Source organism: Mercenaria mercenaria, chromosome 13, assembly GCF_021730395.1.
Source record: "Mercenaria mercenaria strain notata chromosome 13, MADL_Memer_1, whole genome shotgun sequence".
NCBI lineage: Eukaryota > Metazoa > Mollusca > Bivalvia > Venerida > Veneridae > Mercenaria > Mercenaria mercenaria.
The window spans coordinates 77,495,517-77,517,221 of record NC_069373.1 but is presented as its reverse complement, the minus strand read 5'-3'; the positions used below and the strand labels follow the sequence as shown (position 1 = coordinate 77,517,221).

At 34.3% G+C, this 21,705-nt stretch overlaps 1 protein-coding gene across 1 annotated transcript in view; it reads right to left on the bottom strand.

Annotated features, from left to right (window-relative positions):
• Positions 1-1,548: 1,548 nt before the first annotated feature.
• LOC123530028 (titin homolog) overlaps positions 1,549-21,705 on the bottom strand; it is a 39,326-nt gene continuing 19,169 nt past the window's right edge. Inside the window, exon 4 of the mRNA XM_045310712.2 lies at positions 1,549-11,229. Within this exon, the coding sequence (XP_045166647.2) occupies positions 8,435-11,229 (2,795 nt within the window). The 3' untranslated portion in view covers positions 1,549-8,434. The remainder of the gene's footprint in view (positions 11,230-21,705) is intronic.

Genomic DNA, 21,705 nt, shown 5'->3' with positions numbered 1-21,705 from the left:
GCTGCCCAAACTCTTAACATTTCTGAATAAAACCTGTATGTACTTCACCTATCCTTGAATTTGTTATATCTTCCATCAAAAAATGGCGAAAGACTAAAATTTTGCCAACCACGACTGAAAACACTCTACAGTTATTTATAAAGATTACAACATTTTCACATCAAAAGCTTGGAGATAAAAACACTGCCATGTTTTAAACACTGTAAGAAAAATTTACAACTATAACATGTATATACTGGCAAAAACACAACGAAGAGTAAAATTTTAAATACGCATTAAAAATATGTACCACACAACATATAAATCGAATTACCAACAATATAACACAGATTCAAATTGTAAGTAAAAATTATTGACTTTAGGCTGCTTGCCTCCAGATTTAAGTCATCTTTTTTTTCAATTTAGAAAAGACTCTCGGTAGAAATTGGAATAGAAGAAGTTATGCGATTCCCCAAGTTTTAGGAGCTTTTTTACCTATAATTACACATTTTAATCAATAAAATATGTAGGAAACTCTGAAAAGAGTTAGTCACACTATTGTTTTTGTGTGTGTTTTTGTTGGGTTTAACGTCACACCAACTCAATTTTAGCTCAAATTACAACCTGGCATTACTTCAGGCATGTGCAGGCAGTCAAGTTTTAGAATTATTATATATAGAAGCAATTTAGATGTACTTAGTTATACACATTAAAATATGCTTGATTAACGTTTTCGATTGAAGTTGCTATTTGTTTGAAAAATTTAAAATTCTGATGATCTGGAGGCATGTCCCCCCCCCCCCCCCCCCCCCACCCCACCAGCATCACAAACATATTCTTTTCCCTTTTCAGCACAATGTGCAAGAATGAAAATTAGATGATATTTATGTTTATCTGTGTAACACAGTAATAATTCAAGAGAACATATAGCAACATATTATAAATGTAAAATCTTGTGTCCAGGCTGGATAACAGTTCCAAGTCTTTTCAATGGTTTATACCCAAATTTGCACCCACAATGTCTCATGTTATATCATACTGAAAAAGTTCAGATCTAGATTTGTCTATATATCTCGTAAGGAATGTGTTCCCTTTGTTCATATAAGCAATTATGTATGTTTAAGAATTTGTTAAATTATATTTTTGATCAAAAACTCTGAATGTCATAAAAAATACTGCAAAATTCTTAATAAATATACTCACTAAAAAGAATTTAAGATATACCGTGAAACCATTAAATTTGTGGGGAACTAATTTTTTCCATAGATTTTGTGCTTGCACCAATCTAAGATATTGAATCCAAATAAATGAGAAAAGTTCCTAATTCCAATATCTTTATAAGTGGAAAACCATAATTTACATTCCCCAACAAAATGGTTTTGGGCAAAACCATGAAATATTTTACCCACAAAATTAACTGATACTACAGTAGTATATCGATATATTTCTTGGGCTGTTACTGATTGAAAATTTTGTACTGATATATTAAATGACAGATTCATACAAACATAACAGTCTTATGTAAAGAATCTAAGAAAAGTATGTGCAAAGTATAAGCAACAAAGAAAATCAGGTTTCATAGATATATTTTTTTCTCTTCTGAATATTCAAGGGATTTTTCTTTCCATCTTTTCTTTTTAATTATTCTTTTTCTAATCGTACAACTATTCCTGTATACTGTATAAATATATTATCAACTTTACCATATTGTCAATACTTCAGTATCGTGGTTACTATGACAGCCCTTTATATACAAAATGTACTTTAACTGCTTTTCTGTGATAATTTATCCTTTAAATACAGTGAAATCATGCACGAAAGACATGCATTGCCATTTCTTCGACTTAATACTGAGCCATAGTTGAAAACTCACAGTTTTCCCTAGAATAGCTGATTTTCATAGAAAGGTCAGTTTGCTTAATTTTTCAGTCAAATATATAAGCAACAGATCATGTTTTTAAAATACCAGTCTTAACAGCTAACATAGCACATTACATGTATTCTCAAATCAAAGCACCCTAGGGCCAATTATGGAAAGAACCAATGCTTCAAGTGAGCTTTGACTTAAACAAGAGAACCATGATGGTCCTGAATCGCTCACCTGTTCCCGCATGACCCAGTTTTGAGTATGACGTCGTTTTTTCTATTATTTGACAAAGTGACCTAGTTTTTGAGCTCATGTGACCCAGTTTTGAGCTTGACCTAGATATCATCAAGATAAAATTTCTGACCAATTTTCATGAAGATCCATTGAAAGATATGGCCTCTAGAGAGGTCAAAAGATTTTTCAAATTTTAGACCTAATAACCTAGTTTTTGACCGCAGTTGACCCAGTTTCGAACTTGACCTAGATATCATCAAGATGAACATTCAGACCAACTTTCATACAGATCCCATGAAAAGTATGGCCTCTAGAGAGGTCACAAGGCTTTTTTATTATTTGACCTACTGACCTAGTTTTTGATGGCATGTGACCCAGTTTCAATCTGACCTAGATATCATCAAGGTGAACATTCTGACCAATTTTCATGAAGATCCATTCAAGGGTATGGCCTCTACAGGGGTCACAAGGTTTTTCGATTTTAAGACCTATTGACCTAGTTTTTGATCGCAGTTGACCCAGTTTCTAACCTGACCTATATATCATCAAGATAAACATTCAGACCAACTTTCATACAGATCCCATAAAAAATATGACCTCTAGAGAGGTCACAAGGTTTTTTCATTATTTGACCTACTGACCTACTTTTTGAAGAGATGTGACCCACTTTCGAACTTGACCTAGATATCATCAAGATGAACATTCTGACCAATTTATATGAAGATCCATTCGCAAGTATGGCCTCTAGAGAGGTCACAAGGTTTTTCTATTTTTAGACCTACTGACCTAGTTTTTGACCGCATGTGACCCAGTTTCGAACTTGACCTAGATATCATCAAGATGAATATTCAGACCAACTTTCATACAGATCCCATGAAAACTATGGCCTTTACAGAGGTCACAAGGTTTTTCTATTATTTGACCTACTGACCTAGTTTTTTAAGGCACGTGACCCAGTTTCAAATCTGATCTAGATATCATCAAGATGAACATTCTGACCAATTTTCATGAAGATCTTGTGAAATATATGGCCTCTAGAGAGGTCACAAGGTTTTTCTATTTTCAGACCTACTGTCCTAGTTTTTGACCGCACGTGACCCTGTTTTAAACTTGACCTAGATATCATCAAGGTGAACATTCTGACCAACTTTCATAAAGATCCCATGAAAAATATGGCCTTTAGAGAGGTCACAAGGTTTTTCTATTATTTGACCTACTGACCTAGTTTTTGATGGCACGTGACCCAGTTTCGAACTTGACCTAGATATCATCAAGTTGAACATTCTGAGCAATTTTTATGAAGATCTTGTGAAATATATGGCCTCTAGAGAGGTCACAATGTTTTTCTATTTTTAGACCTACTGACCTAGTTTTTGACCACACGTGACCCAGTTTCAAACTTGACCTAGATATCATCAAGGTGAACATTCTGACTTACTTTCATAAAGATCCCATGAAAAATGTGACTCCTAGCGTGGTCACAAGCAAAAGTTTACGCACGCACGCACGCACGGACGGATGCACGACGGACGCTGCACGATCACAAAAGCTCACCTTGTCACTTTGTGACAGGTGAACTAAAAACAGAATAACATCTCCTCACAAGGAATCTGAGAATATTTACAATCTCATTGTAAGTGTTCATGCATGTAAATGAAAAGCTTTTGCAAAAGAATTAAAATCATTAATTAAGATAATCAGTCCTTTGACAAACACTATAGAATATAACATTTGGACTCTAGCAATATTGCAAAAAATGTAATGTTATCACCTAGACAAATTTTTTGTAAGTATTATGTTTGAATGCAACAAATACAATATTTATGACAGAAAAAAACTATGAATACCTTAGTTTGATATGAAATGTCTATTTGCCATCAAGAAAAACAAAAGAAGTGTAACTCGTATCATGTCAAGGCACCATACAGAAATGTTGATACTGTACATAAGCAACTCAGATGCTCTATTTCTTTCAAAATAATGCGTTTTGTTCTTTACAGTGACAATTTGTAAAATTGAATATATCTGAAAAGGTTTCTTACCAAATAGGTACACAGATTCCAAACTGAAAACTTTCCTTTTATCGTAAAAAAGTAGTAGAATTCAAACAGCGTTGATGCCAAGTAAAATACATTTAAAGAAACAAAACAACAGGTGGCTGTGGTTAGTCCAGTTCTCTAACATACTTGAGTCAGGATTAAAGCAGCAAAACAGAGCTAATTTTTTACTGCCCATCTGTTAAAGTCTAGACTTAAGCAGGCTAGATGACAGCACTGTAAAGTTCAGAAAATATATTTAGAATTTATAAAAATCTGTGCCGCTTTGTCATACTGAAGGCTGATAAAACTAAAGCAATGTTTTAACTACTGGACAAGTACCTCATTTTGCCGTTTCTTTTGGGTGAAAATGTTTGTCCGGAGCAGAAGTGGATGAAGGGCAACTATGTATGGGACACTGAAATTATACTTGAAACAGAACTGAACTTTTGAAGTGTACGTTTGTTTGTTGGATAATGCACCACTTTTCAACAATATTTCAGAAGTAAACTAAACCAATGCTCCTGTATTTCTCACTAGAATTTTTTGTTCTCTGTATGTGACTTACAACTTCTTCATATGTATCAGTGGTGGAGAATGAAGGGCCATTAAGGCATTGTCTTTAGTGAATTGTATTAGAGCAGACATCTACTGAACAGTAAATTGTCATTCATTCAATACAAGCGGTTCAACCTTAAAGATATTCCTAGCTATGGATTCAAACATATCAACTTGAAAGCTTTGTGCTCTTACTATTGGACTAGATAGAAAAATTAACCCAGGATTTAATATTAAAATATTTTAGAGGGGCCTGCCTCTAAATTTACATCAAAATATAGTGATTTTCAAAAGAAAGTCTTCAAGGGAAACCAAAATAATATTCAGTATCATACAACCTACCTTAAGCACTGATATCAGAAAAAAATTCTACAAATGTCCATTATTTGAACACGGAAGTAGTCCCTACAAACAAGTTTCTCAGAAAAAAAAAGTCCATAAACCACAATACTTCTTGGAAAAAGACACCCCATAAATGTGGTTTTCTAAGAAAAATTAAGCAGATTTATGTGTGAGTTCAGTGACTTATTATCAAATAAGATACTACAGTTCTGAGACAACAGTAAGGCTTGTTTGTAACTAACAAAACATTTATTTGCTTTGCTTAAAGCTCTAATTACTGTAAAATCAGAAATGTTCGAGCAGGTTTTATTTTCACTTTATTTCTGAACTGTTTGTATTCATGACAGTGTTATTCTTGTTTTCAATAGTGTTCATACAGAACATCTGAAACAAAATTTAAATACTTTACAAAAATTTTTTTAACATTTCCCCGAACTGTGTTTTGAAATCTTAGTCTGAACAACTTTTACTTCCAAAAATCAGTATTGTGGTAGAAATTACACTCTGTAAACTGTGATAAAATGTGATCATTGACCATTACAGGTGTATACCAGTAATGACATATTACCAAATACCATATTTCCTTTCAAACCATTTTCCTTTTTTTTCTGTTTCTCATTTTTCTTTTCAATAAGCAAGTTGCAAACACTGTTATAAACAGCCTTTTACAATTTTGTCTTAAAACTTTTCTGTAAAAATTAATATTATATTACACAATAAGTTCTAATTTTAAACATAGAGAGCCTTTAGCCTTTCGAAAAAATCTGATCTTACAGTAGTCAATAATAAATACCATGTAAACGATTATCTAAATCCGTGAGATGCATACAAGTTTTGTTCTAAGACTGTATACTATGCACAAAATATTTACAAAAAAGTTTACAATTTACAAAATAAAAAACATATAATACACATACTAATATTTTACATAAAAATTTGATCATATGGCATCCTTGTGGTAAACTTTGGTAAAATCGTCCACACTAAAAAACAATAAGCAGTGTCAATAAACGACAAGTGTTAATTAAAAATTCACAACAAATATTACATAATTTACCATGTAACACTAAAATGTATAAAATTTACATGCCATTAAAACTTTCGGTTAAAAATTTGGGGTTTTCAATGCCAGGCATTTTTGATATGCAAAAATAAAATTTATGTACATAAATAGAAGACTTTTTCAATAATTTCATTATTGAAAGAACAAGATTTTCTTTGTTAAAGAAAGAAGTAAAAATTTCAATTAGAACTAAAAAGACTTTGAAATGCCACCTTACAAAAAATCTGTTCAAGACATTTCATAGCCTTAGTTTAAACGTTTAATGTACATCATAAATAAATGACATTAATGTCAGTTCAGTTTCTTTGGTCGAAGCTTACACAGAGCATATTAGACTGCTCTGGTGTAAGACTGTAAGAACCTTTTACAGGTTTAAGGTGCAGACTGAAATATCTGGCTCAAGGGCAACTGTTTAGGTGGAGATGAGGCTCTGCCCACTTACTGCAAAACATCTGTCCAGAACGTGGACATTTCCATCTACAACCAGTTGTAGATTCTTCTTCTATACAATATTCTTCAAATCTTAGATGAAAGTCTTAAAGATGACAAGAAAAAAAAAAGCTTTTCTTTTAAGCAGAATTTCATAATCATAGCATATGAATATACGCATTCATTCATAAATTACAGCATGTGAGCCATGGGTGTAAAACAAAGGAAAATTCTGCCCAGCATGAGAATGAAATCTCTTTTCCAAAGTAAACATTCGATGCAACATGTTTACGAATGGCACAAAAATACAGTGTCAATGTGTGGAAGATATACCAATTTTACATAAAGCAAACAAACTTCCCTCCTATTTCATGTCTTTTCAATGATTTTAATCTAATTATACCAGTTTTACCCGAGCAATGTCATGCACACTAGGCAATGTCACATGCAAAATCATGACGTCACGTTAATGAATAATTCATTAATCTTATTGATGCATTTTTCAAAAAAAAAATCTTATCACCTATTATTTATATTCTTTGCTTTCAAGTGTGTTAATGGTGAAAATTATTACATGATAATCCCACTGTTTAAAACATATAATGTAATCCACTGTTATAATTCAAAGAACCTGAAATTCGTAATTACAAGTACTTCCAAAACTGAACATGTTAAGTTCTTGAGTAGATGAGCTGATAAAATTTCCAAAATGATTTCAAGTAAGGTGACATGCTTAAAATTACAATGATCTGCATAAAAAATATAATGAACATTGCTTTTTGCAAAATAAAATCTTAAAAAAAGATATTTTCAGAATTATCTCTTAATGTTGAACAACAACTTTCATAGTAAAAATTCAAAATCATATTTTAACTTTTAGCCAACAAAAAATCATTACTATATTGACTGAAGTGAAACAGGGATATTTTTACTTCATATTAATACATCAACAGAATCTTCATCAGTAAAATTTACCAAATATAGTGTCGATCAAAAAACGTATAGTTTAGCATGTATAGCTGGCATTATTTTTTAACGCACACTCAGATTTTCAAATATACCCAGTATTTCAGCTGAACTATTCCATGTCATCAAAAAAAATTAAGTATTACTTTAATGAAATATCAGCAAATTATGGATTATTATGTATAAATCATGTAGAAAGCAGAAACATTTATTCCAGAACTTAATCAAATAACAAAAAATATCAACCAACAGTATTGCTTTTTAAAGTAAAAACTTAACAACTGTGTGACTTAAAGAACAGTTTTTCTTTTCTTTTTTTGTTGCTCAGGATCTTCAGACATGCTCATTTTAATTTCTGCATGGAGCAAAAATCACTACATAGAAGTGTAAGAAAATAAATATACACTTACACAATATTCATATTCTCGTACAATATTCTTACACTGTGTTCATATTTTCACAATGTAATTTTACACTACATGCATATTCTCACATTGTATTGCAAAGATTAATGTGGCATTCTATTTTATTTATATTCTTATGTTACATTCTGTCAACTGTGGCATACTGAAAATTTCTATTTAAAATGAAACAAATGGAAAATTTCTCTAAACATTTATGTTTAAACTTCTGCTAGGTTACATGAACGTCCCACAATAAGACTGATACTGGAAAACAAAAACCTGATTTTACAAAACTATGAAGAATCTACAGTACATAAATGGTTACAGAAGAAAATAATTAACCTCCTTCAGTTGTGACGGTAGATGAAAATGTGAAAAATGATGCCTAAAATGTGTAAAATGACTATGAATATGTGAAAAATGCAATGAAAATGTGTAAAATGACCATGACAATTTACATGATTTTTTTCCAAGCCTATTGCAGCAATAATTACAATTAACATAGACAATTTAGCTGAAACTTCTTTAACTACAATTCTAACAGGTACAACATCGTCTAGAAATACTTATTCATCATATTATACAACATAGAACTATGATGTCTGTATGGATCCTGCAACTGTGCATCCGGTGCTGTCATATTGGGCCTCGGAACCGGAACTAGATCACGCTGAGGATTCACGCTATCCGAAGAGTGCGCAAGTTTTGCCGAGGCAGATGTATAGTTTTTATCGTTCATGTTCATAAATGGATATGGTGTATTTTGAGTATAGAAACTACGATGCGGGTAATCTCGACCAAACACTGAATGTTGTGACGGTACACCAGGCAAAAATGGATTATTTGTGTTGTCTGTGATGTGTTGAGAATGATACATAGGATCGCGAGAATAAAATTTTTCCAAATTAAATGAACTGTTCATTCCAAACATCTCTGAAGCACTTGAAGTTGGAGGTAGAGATCTAAAATCAGTTACAGCCGTTGATGGTTGTCGATAACGTTCATCTAGAGATTTTTGTGACGAGCTGTGAGCACTTCTTGTGTAGTCAACCGGGAGTGATGGTGCTGCATTGTAACCATGACTACTTAGGTAACTACCAAGGTCAAAACGGTCAAACTGAAAAGTGTCATGGGGAATTTCTGGACGCTGAGAATGAGCAGACGACAAAGTTGAAAACATATTTCTTTCGGCAGCTGCTCGCGATGGGTCAAACATAAAGTCTCTACCTGGGAGATAAGCATCTTTTCCAAACAGGGATGAAGATGCAGATCCAGCTTGCTGCTGTAAATATGTCGGATGACCCCAGTGTGGTGGTCGAACATCCTGACCTGTCCAAGAGCTATGAAATGGATTTCTTGACATAGAGCCCGTGACACCAGCTGCAGCTCCTGAAAACATTTCCTCTCTGCCTGGTACATGCCTAAGTAATGGAGAAGAACTATTATTATGTGGGAGAGGCCCTTCAGCTATACGATGAAGGTTTTGAAGATTACGATCGTATGAAGCAGACGACATTCTTTGACGCTGAAGCATAGCCTCACTGTCAGGAAATCTCATAAAACTGGTACTTGTGATTGGTGGGCTTGGAGCCTTACTTTGTTCTGGCTGACGTAATATTGTATCTCTCGGCGGAACAGATGCACTGTATGCATCTAAAGGATTACCAGCATACTGCGGATCAAAGGATGGCACACTTGGAATTCTTTCGGATGAACGATTGTGAACACTTTCGACACTTCGAGGCTGGTACAACTCCGGAGCACGCTCCGGAGAAATCAGGTCCATTCTCTTGTGTGATAAATCAGCAGGTGGCGACTGCATCTGCATACTACCTTCTGTCTGATTTGATGTTAATGAAGATGGCACACCGCTATCACTTCTTGGTGCTTCCACAATTTTATCCTGAGATTTGGGGTTTTCATCCATACTACTCAACCGATTAATCTGACCTTCAGACTGGTTACATTGGATCTCTTCAAAAAATCGCCCTACGTAATCTTTATCTACCTCTGGCATTGAACTTTCATCAGTATTCTCTTCATTTGTTTGTCCCTGAACTGGGTTTTTCATAATACGGTCACCAGTTTGATGTTCAATGCTTCGAGATTCCTGAAATTCTTGATTAGCTGATGGGGTAGGTGGCACACTGTTATGAGATGGTGTATGAGGAACACTGCTATGATGTGAAAGTGGATTCTCATGCTCATTATTGACAGAGTCATTTCTATTATATGGATTTACTGATCCAGGTGTACCAACACTATGTGGTACAGTGTCTTTTGGAGTAGAAGTATCTACAGAATTTACATATTCATTAGTTTTAACACTATCATCAATTTCTCGTGAACTTTCAAAATCTCTAGAAATCTCTCTAGATATTTCTCTAGAAGATTCAAAATCTCTCAAAGGTTCATTACTCATTGCTGAACCATTGAAATCTTCATTTTCTGGTCCAGATTCTATATCCCCATCTTCACTATCATACATAGGTGGTGGTCTAGGTGCTGGTGGTGGTTTCAGATCTTCATCAAAGTCTGATCCAATATCACTACTTTCACTGTCACTCTTTTTCTCTTCACTTTTACTTTCATTAACTACATTTTTTATCATAAAAGCACTACTCTCCTCATTTTCACTCTTATTTCCATCACTATCAGCTTTAATTTCACCCTGTAAGTTTTCATTATCAAGCACCATTTCATTAGTGTCAGGCATACTATCTTTAGTGCTGTCACCAAACAATTCGTTACTTTCAACTTCACTGTAATTTATGGTAGCGTCACCATTTTCAGGAACTATTTCTTGTTCCTGTTCCTTTTTCTCCTCTTCTTCTTTAACAACCTTTTTCTTCCTTCCTCGTTTCTTTGGAACCTTTACTTCTTGCTTTTCTTCTGTTGGTTTCTTTTTCGGAGGTCTACCTTTTCGTTTTGGTGGAGGAGGAGCTTCATCATCATCATCGTCATCATCATCATCATCATCATTTTTATTTTTCTCCTCCTTCTTCGCCTTTGGTGACCTCCCTCTACCTCGCTTTCCTGGTTTTGTTTTCTCTGATTTCTCCTTTGGTTTCTCAATATTTTCATCTTTATCTTTATTTTCTTTTTTCTGTTTTTCCAGTTCACTCTTTTTCTTTCGTCCCCGTTTCTTAGGTACCTTAACTTCTTCAGTTTCTTGTTTTTCAGGTTTAGGTTTTGGCTTTGGTCCTGGCTTTTTACGGACTTTCTGTGGTTTTTCTGCCTCCTCAGGTTCTGGTTTTTCTTCTTTAGGAGTTTTGCTGATTTCAGGCAAATGCTTGGCATCAACAGGGGGAAGGGGTGGTTTATCCTTGTCATAGTCCTTACGAAGCAACCCTGAAAAATAAACATGAAGAGGTATAGTTACTACTCAAATATTTTAAAAATCCATCAAATATCATTCCGTCTAAAGTCTGTATTTTCTATCTTTCTTCCGTCTGAAAATATTTTTCAACTTTCGGTGTTAATAGTCTTATCTTGCAGTGCTCCAGCTAGGATTAAAAAAGGGCAGGGTGCTGGCACTGAAAAGGGCACTTCTGGGGTGGTGGTCGGTCCGGGACCGTGCTCCGCCGGGAAAAAAATATAACTGGTCCATGCATACAGTGCATTTTAACATACTTTAGGCATGGAATTTGGCATAATTTAGGCATGTTTTTTGGCACACTTTAGGTATGGTCTTTTAATAGGCTATGTCTGTCATCTCTAATGCACCTATTTATTAACTAAAAATTCTGCTGTTTGTATTTTACTTGGCATTGATTTTCAACTTGTAACATTTCTTTGTAATTGCATACTGAATAACAATATCTATGTGTTTAGGCCTATTTTACTTGTTACAATTTCAGTACACATCTTCTCCATGTAGGCTACTTGATATTTATAAATTTATACCTGTAACATATTATATACAGAAAATAAAGTTTAAACTTCCACTTAAATAAATGAAATCGGGCAAAGTTTTCAACTTACAACAGTCTAAAAGCAAGTTTAGCACTTGTAATAGACATATTCCGGGTATCCAAAATTTTATATCCGGATATGGTTACACTTTTTTCTAAAAGTCGTCGAATGTCCAGGTTAAACAATATTTTTGAAAAAATAATATGATGCAAAGACAGTTTAACAGCATTTCACAGTATCTGACATTAAAGTGTACCCTGTCATTACATCTTAGTAAACTAATTTCAAAGAAATCTTCATGAAAAATCGGCAATTTCACAAAGCAGACGACAACTTACTTTCGATTTCAAAAACTTGTAAAACGATAAAATCAAAATATTTTCCTATTTAAATTTGATTGTGATCGATTTTTTTTTTTAAATTACATATAAATGTCTGTTGTCTGGACTTAAGTTTCAGTTGTGTAAAGGGGTATTTACGACTATATTACCGAAAACGAAAGTACACTTTGACAGGTGGCGCGAAATGATAATGATTTCAGACTGGTTTGCAAACTGTTTTAACACTAAGGTTCAATGATTTTAATGCTAGTGGAGCAGTCTAAAATATCATGGTCTGCCTCGGGCACGATTACAGCAGGTAATTGTTTAATTGTTTGCTAATTATGTCAATGCCCCCCGGCGTGTATCACTCGATAAAAAGGGGGCAATAAAGCAGTGTATTATAATCACTGAGGCAAAAAAGGGAAGTTTGGCTAAAAAAAAAAGAAGAAATGAATGGTTGTAAAACGGGCAGGGTGCCTGGCGGGGCAACAGGGCGGAACAAATTTCGGAACGGGCGATGCGCCCTGCTGTAAATAGCTAGCTGGAGCACTGTCTTGGTTTTGAAAGATTTGAAAAAAAAATCGTCCATTAGCCACTGGTACTTTCCACAGTCTGAAAATGCATTACCACAAAGTTTATGTTGAAGAATGAAAGTTTGAAGATAAGAAATTATGGAAGGGACAGGAGCATGATTTCTATACTTCCTACAATGCACTTGTACCATTTAGTAACTGTTTACTGAAAATGGCAGACATTTCAATGTTACTAGTAACTATTGACTGCTTCAATATTTAATATACAATCAAGGATTACAGAACATGTATATGTATCTTATATATTTTTTTTTCCAATATATGTTTAGATTTTGACTTGATCTGATTCTGTCTGAGTACTTTACAAGTCTTTTTTTGCTCCACAAAAGCTTCCGCCTATATTAAGCTCTAAATGTCTGTATAGCTATCCAATGACTGACAGAGGAGACAAATTTAAAATTCCACCTACTGAAAATGCCTGTCCTAGTTTTTACTCTCCACTTTCAGATTACAACTACTGTAAAATAACTTAATTTTGTGGAATTAAAATTTGGCTGTTACAGTAAAATCCACTTTTTCATGGGGACATATTTCATGGGTTTTGACTTTTTAAGACAGAATCAAGTGAAAAGTTGCCTATTTGTGGGCATTATGTCCTTGTGGATTCACACAACCATGTGCAAATGAGTTCCCCATGATTATTATATGATTTCAATTATATGTTACTTGAGTGCAGACTATACAGTCTTGTACAGTATCATGAAAGCCATCTACAACCACTCCTAGCTTCTGCCTACACAGTGCTCCTATTGTCTTTAAAGCTAACTAATCACAGATTGTGTGAAAATTTTCCAAGCATCTACTGAACCCACAAATGGATGCAAGTCTTGTATTCCCTAAAGATGTAACACATTACAAAGATAAACCAGACTGTGAATGAGAATGCTGCACTCTGGGTAATCTGTGTGTAGGCTTCCTCTAGCAATTTCATGGTTAGATGACTTATTTGTGGTGTTAGGAAATTCATAAAAAGAGAGTGTTTGTATTTTAGAACTTGATCACAAATAGTCTGACTTTGAATGATTAGCAAAAATAAAAGCACAGCAAAATGAAATAGTAACCAGTCTACAGTACACGGTGATAATTTGTGAAAAATTAAGCATCAAATTATACCTTAATCAAATATTATTCATATCACCGTGTTCCATGGATTTTTGTGAAGCGCTGCACACAGGCAAGCATGGATAGGTGGTGGGTTAGTTCATTTTCTTTTTTTCATTCCCCCCCCCCCCCCCACACACACCACCACCATCAAAGTAAAATTGTGGCCTTTGGGTGCATCTCAAAATTTTTCAGATAATTTCATTTATATCAAACAATGTTCGTTCAAGCTGCTTTAAATGACTTACAAGTGTCTACATGTAATAACAATGTCACAACGAGACACTCCTGCTTTAAATAGAGAGCTTTGAATTAGAAGAATGCTATCATTTCTGATAACAAATAATCTCTATTCTCATCAAAAGGATCTTCACAATAAAGAGCGCTGCAGTGGTGAGGCTTTTTTTTTGTCACTTCAAAGTCTGTATACCCAGTGGGAAGAAATTATTATTGACTGAGAACTGCCATGACATTTTAAATACATTTTGTAGGAATAATTACTTATTGATTTTAACATTTCCAAGACACTTGCTGGCAGAGATTTCAAATCTGCAGGATAGGTGTGTTGTTTAAAGGAGCAAATTAGGCCATCAATAAAACTTTTGTTTTTGGTGCCCCGTTCAACAAATTAAGACATATGTAAGCAGCAACGATATGTTATATGTAGGTTGGTATGTTAAGGGATTTTCCCCCTTTTCAGTTGACGTAGAATTACTCCGAGAACAGAGACATATTGATTTACCTTATCAAACCAGGGCTAGATAATTCGAATGTTTAAGCAAATTTTTCCTTTTTTTCCACTAGTTCAGCCTAATCTCTAATAGACAGAAAGTATTACAAGACGAAGAGAAAAGGATATCTGTAAACCTAGAAATGTTTGTGACTGCAATAATTTGCGATTTTTTCATCTACTGACATATTCCTGACCATCAATGTTCACTTTTCAACAGTGATATTACAGCAGTAGTCAACTAATGCCCACTGTGCAACTAATTAACTTTTAACAGGCTGGCGGTAAGTGATTCTGCCTTTGTGACCAGTGCAGGCCAAGGTCATGGTCTGAAATGTTTGCTATATTCAGTCAGTAAATTTTCAGTGAACACCCCTTCGAATAATAAATGGTATTGCCAAAACTGAATAATCAACCAGTCCATTTTAGAAAATACACTGTCCTAACAAAATACAATTTGCAAGTTCAAAAAAATGTAACAGTATCGAATGGCTCTAAACTAGAAACAAGAGGGCCCTGAATGCCCCGATCACTCACCTGACCTATTATGCTATGGACCTAAAGACCAGATCAGCAAGATTAACATACTGACCAAGTTTCATTAAGATATGGTCATAAATGTGGCCTCTAAAGAGTTAACTAGCTTTTCCTTTGATTTGACCTGGTGACCTAGTTTTTGACCCCACATGATCCAGATTCGAACTTGACCTAAAGATCAAAATGATTAACATTCTGACTAAAGTTTCATGAAGATACAATCATAAATGTGGCCTCTAGCTAAAAGCTTCAAAAAAATGTGACAGTATCGAATGGCTCTATACTAGAAACAAGAGGGCTCTGAAAGCCCCGATCGCTCACCTGACCTATCATGCTATGGACCTAAAGATCAGATCAGCAAAATTAACATACTGACCAAGTTTCATTAAGATATGGTCATAAATGTGGCCTCTGCAGTGTTAACTAACTTTTGCATTGATTTGACCTGGTGACCTAGTTTTTGACCCCAGGTGACTCAGATTCGAACTTACCCTAAAGATCATAAAGATTAACATTCAGACCAAGTTTCATGAAGATACAGTTATAAATATGGTCTCTTCAGTGTTAACAGACTTTTCCTTTGATTTGACCCAATGACCTAGTTTTTGATCTCAGATGACCCAATATCGAACTCATCCAAGATCTTATTGGGTGTAACATTCTGACCAAGTTTCATTAAGGTTGGGCCAAAATTGTGACCTCTAGAGTGTTAACAAGCTTTTCCTTTGATTTGACCTGGTGACCTAGTTTTTGATCCCTGATGATAGAATATCGAACTCGTCCAAGGTTTTATTGAGGGTAATCTTCTGACTAAGTTTCATTAAGATTGGGCTAAAATTGTGACCTCAAGAGTGTTAACAGTCAAATTGTTGACGACGGACGACAACATACGACGACGGACACAGGACGATCACAAAAGCTCACCTTGAGCACTTTGTGCTCAGGTGAGCTAAATAAAAATCGAACCTGCAACAGGCAATTTTCGTTGACGGAAAGTTTAACGTTCGCATTTCCAATAGGTAGCAAAAAAGAATCTATAAATATGATGAAAAAGACGTTTTCTGGTAACTCATATTTTTTGTTTTACCTAAATTCTAGACTCATCAGAAGGATGGAAGTAAGATAACTTTCAGTGAAATCAGACAGATGCACTTGTAGAACAGAATGCGAAAGCCAATAATAAGAACCTGTTAAATCATAAATCCAAAACACGCAGACGTAATTATATAGATGCTGAAATTCTCCAGGATGCATATTTACTGGCACTTAAACCAAAGTTTTTGTAAGAAAGGTACCATTTCATGTTAAATCATACTTGAAGCATGAAACATCTTAGAAATAAATTGTTTCATTTGTAAATATGTATTTGTGCATGCAAATAAATAAACTTTGAGCTAATACAGGGAAAAATAGAATCCGTACAACATGAACTGAAGTCTTTTTCGTTTCAAGATGTTTTTTTAGCTGCTCAATGGGTGTTTTATTACACAACATTTTTTAACTTTAGCGTAGCAAACCTGTGTTGTAGTATTTTCTGGTCCTTTGGGATCATGGAGTCCATTCAATATATGTGAAATAGAATTCAGCTTACACCAGTTCTAGGGGGCTTGAGAGGTGTTGCACATTTCATCACATCTCATGAATGGACTCAATCAAACGGAGTCTATTACAATTCTTCTTGGTTGCATTCTTAGCCTTCAAAGGATCTTTTTACATATTTTTTAAAACTCTAAACCAGTCAATAATACAACTTTAGCCTGACATTTTATATAGTCATGTAATAATATTTTTATATAGAAGCTGAATTAATAAAGTCTAGAGATATCCACCTACTCTCATCTTGTACTATATCAAATTTCATTTGCTTTAGGCTTAAAAAGAATTATTCTCAGAATAATGATCACTTAAACACTTAAAGCTATTCGTCTATTTCCAAAAACATTTAATACACTTATTATATGACCAACGTATTATGTGACACGTGCGCATGTCATAATTTGTGTCTGTTAAGCATTACTTCATAAACATTAAAGGGATTTGGCATACAGGTAGATGCGTAGAGTGCTTGACCTGAGCTCTGTTTTTGTCAAAGGTGAAGGTCACAACCTGAGCTCAAAGGTCAGAACTGCTAATCATATTTCATGTCCGGAGCATAACGTATTAATCTTTGAAGGTATTAACTTCAAACTTGGGATATTGGTAGGTGATGATGAGACGATGTGCTTGTGCACTCCCCCCCCCCCCCCCACCCAAAAAAAAATCTTTCAATTTTGCTTCCGAACCCTTCGGGCATATACTGCCACCTTTGGCAGAGCTCTTGTATATTCTTGTATATACATGGAATCATGTTCTCTCCCACACTATAAGCTACCCAGTCAGAGAGTGAAAATATTCAATGGAATCAAGATCCCTTCTGCACTTAACGCTATTGAGTTGCAGATAGAGTGAAAACATATATTACCCAAATATGGACACAATCCCTCCCACACTTAAAGCTATTTCTGTCAAAAATCGAGTGAAAATGTGCTTTTCCCAATATGAACATGGAGATGGTTGAAGCTCTTCAGCCAAAGATAGGGTGAAAATATTCATTACCCCTATTTTCAAGAAATCATGATCCCTCCCAACACTTAAAGCTATTCAGTCAAAGAAAGAATGAAAATATTCATTACCCTTAAATACATGGACAAGATACTCTCCACACTTAAAGAAAGAGCAAAAACATTAATTTTCCTCAAATACATATATGGGGACGATCCCTCCAACATTTAAAGCTATTAAGTCATGCATACAGTGAAAATATTCATTATCCTTACATACTGTACACAGGACTATGATCCCTCTATTACAGAAAGCTTTTCAGTCTTTGACAGAGTAAAATTAAATGCATGATTTTAAATAATTTTTTACTATACAAAGAGAAATAATGAAAGAAATGAAAACAGACATTGAATGTCAATGTACACATCCAAGGACTTGAACTAGGATTAGATCTTAGGAATAGGTCACTTCCCCCTCAGCTAAAATTAAGACGAAGTAGACAGGTTTTCAGGAGAGTGGTGACATTTTAGTGTCAAAAAAAAGGAACTAAATTTACTTAAAACTCTACAAACTGTTGTTATTTTATTTATATGTCAAAGAAACGAATCACTCACTCGTTTGAAAATTAGATTTCTACTACACATTGATACTGTGAAATCTTTTTCCGCATATCAATAAGTTTGATACTGAAGGTCATGTTAACAAATTAAATATTTAAAGGAAATCAGATAATTTCATTTATATCAAACTTGTGTGAAAGGCACACTTTATTGTCTGCCTCTACTGGTTGCTATCAGACAATATAATACAGAAGGATATTTGAAGACCAGAAAATATCTGGGATAATTAAATTTAAACACTCATACACTTCGGTCCTATCTCACATTTAAAACTTGTGCTTTTAAAACAGACGCAAACTCCCCTTTATTGAGACCTTATCAATACAGATAACAAGCAGTAACTATGGGTAAATTGATTATTTAAATAACTCAGCTAACAAAAAGGCTGCATTTTGCATCCATAGCCAGCCACTATATTGCAGGAATAATTTATAACCATGTACTTGTCGGTTTTATTAATTGATTGTTCTCTATACATTGTGTTTTAACTGATCAATAGTATTCATAATGATTTTGATAATGTTTTACAGATTTCTATTTTTACTGGTATGATATGCGATATAATGAGCAACACATTGCTGATAACAATATAAGAACAGATGTCTAATTTACATGGCCATGAAGTCTATCTTCTGTTTTTATGTATTAAGTAATGTACAATATGGATTTTTATTCCACAGATAAGGCAAAATGAAATACTTGTAGATCAAAGTTATTGATATTTCTTCCTAGAAAATAAAACACAGAAACACAGGGTTGTGACAATTGTATACTTCAATAATATGGCTGACAAGAACGATCTATTGTTTTTGTGTACAGCTGTCAATCTTACTTAAATCTGGTAGTTTAGACTTGCTTATTATTGAGTAATTGAGCTGCATCACAACAAAGGGTACCAAACTTAGCTGTATCACAACAAAAGGTACCAAACTTAGCTGCATAACCACAAAGGGCACCAAACTGAGCTGCATCAGAACAAAAGGTACCAAATTTAGCTGCATAACAACAAAGGGCACCAAACTGAGCTGCATCACAGCAAAAGGTTCCAAATTTAGCTGCATAACAACAAAGGGTACCAAACTGAGCTGCATCACAACAAAAGGTACCAAATTTAGCTGCATCACAACAAAGAGTACCAAATTTAGCTGCATCACAACAAACTGTACCAAATTTAGCTGCATCACAACAAAGGGTACCAAATTGAGCTACATCACAACAAAAGGTACCAAATTTAGCTGCATAACAACAAAGGGCACCAAACTGAGCTGCATCACAACAAAAGGTACCAAATTTAGCTGCATCACAACAAACTGTACCAAATTTAGCTGCATAACAACAAAGGGCACCAAACTGAGCTGCATCAGAACAAAAGGTACTAAATTTAGCTGCATCTCAACAAAGGGCACCAAACTGAGCTGCATCAGAACAAAAGGTACTAAATTTAGCTGCATCACAATAAAGGGCACCAAACTGAGCTGCATCACAACAAAAGGTACCAAATTTTGTAGCCACATAACAACAAAGGGCACCAAACTGAGCTGCATCACAACAAAAGGTACCAAATTGAGCTGCATCACAACAAAGGGTACCAAATTTAGCTGCATCACAACAAACTGTACCAAATTTAGCTGCATCACAACAAAGGGTACCAAATTGAGCTGCATCACATTTAGCTGCATAACAACAAAGGCACCAAATTTAGCTGCATCATAACAATAGGGTTGGATACCAGTTCCCGGTATCGGTACCGTACCGAATAATCACTTCGTAAAGTACCGGTATATATCGTTTCGTAAAGAACCGGTTCTGATTCCGGTATTTCCATAAAAGTAAATAAACAAAATAATTACCAAATCCGCGGCAAAAGAAAGCAGAAAATAAGCAAATAGTATTTGAAACACAGTTATAACGCGATCGACATTGTTTACTGTGACACCGCTCCGAATAACATGGAGAGCTGGCCTTGCGAATAATTTCGTATGCTAAATATTATTATAAAAAACTTCTTTTCCCGTCGTTTTAAACTACGTGAATCATACTTAATTGCAAAATATACGACATTTTTTTGCTCTTTGTCATATTCTATCAAAACAAATGAAAAAAAAAATATTTTAATAAAAAGTTACGAAACTAAGCTGTAACCTACGTAAACAAGTCATCGGTTTTCGCGAACTAATAGAAATACGTTATTGCTGGTTGTTTCAAGCGTTTTGAGGGTTATTTTTCAATGAAAATTGTGTTGGAAAAAATGTTGCAATTTAAATACATTACTAGTTAACCTGGTTGAAGATTTATCATGAGTGACAACGAGTCTGACTTGTTAAATGGGTTAATTTGAAAGCTAGTAAGTGTTGAATTTCACAGTTCTCGTCAGTGCAGAGCAAGCATTAACACAGTCAGTGAGTCCTAGATTTAAATTACACAGTGAGCGACGTATCTACTCTTTTTTTTTATTTTTGAAAACTCTAGTTTGTAAAATATGTTTATTTTATTTACTCTTTCATAATTTTAGTACAACATCAAATTAACAGACTTAAAATGTTTATATATCAAAGCAAATTTTCCTGTATAACTACTTATAACAGTGTATTTAATACTAACCAAATCATTGCTTATGTGATGTACTTCAAAGCTTGGTATCGGTATCGGTATCGTTAAAAATACCGTATCGTTTCGTTGGTATCAGTATCGGTATCGGACCGCTTCGTCCTTAACGATATCCAACCCTACGATAACAAAGGGTAACAAACTGAGCACCACTAAAACAAAGGGTACTAAAATACAAATGTATCATTTGTAATACAGTGTATACATCTCTTTGCATTTTTCAGGAATTTCATATAGATCTATCTATATTATTTTTTCTGTTTGAGATCCTTCAACATAATAATAGCATTTTACAGACAAGGTTGAGAAAAATTTTGTAAGCTGACCAAGAGCTTGACTATTTGAAAAATTGTATTTGAAAAGTTGATAATAAGTATGGGGTTAACATACTACCAGAGATTTTCAAACAAAAGATGAAAAATAGATATGACAAACAATGTACCTGTATTTGTGGATTTGGATAAATCTTGCACTATATGGCGATGTGTGACCATGATGGTAAGTAAGTGTTCAAAGTTTCAAAGCCATACAGCAAACAGTTTAGACCAATTATGGAATGGTATGCGAAACTTAACTAATTTCTATGTCAACAAGAGCACCGCCTTGCGGGTGCTGACGCTCATCTGATTTTTTTTGTGTAATAGAAATATTGTCCTACCCATGATTTTCTAAGTCTAAAAAGGGCCATCATTCTTGCAAAAAGCAGGTTAGAGTTATGTTTCTTGATGTTCAGTGTCCACTTATGATGGTGAAAAACTGTTGCAAGTTTTAAAGCAATAGCTTTGATAGTTTATGAGAAAAGTTGACTTAAACATAATACTCAACCAAGAAAATTATTTTCTAGGTCCAAAAAGGGCAAT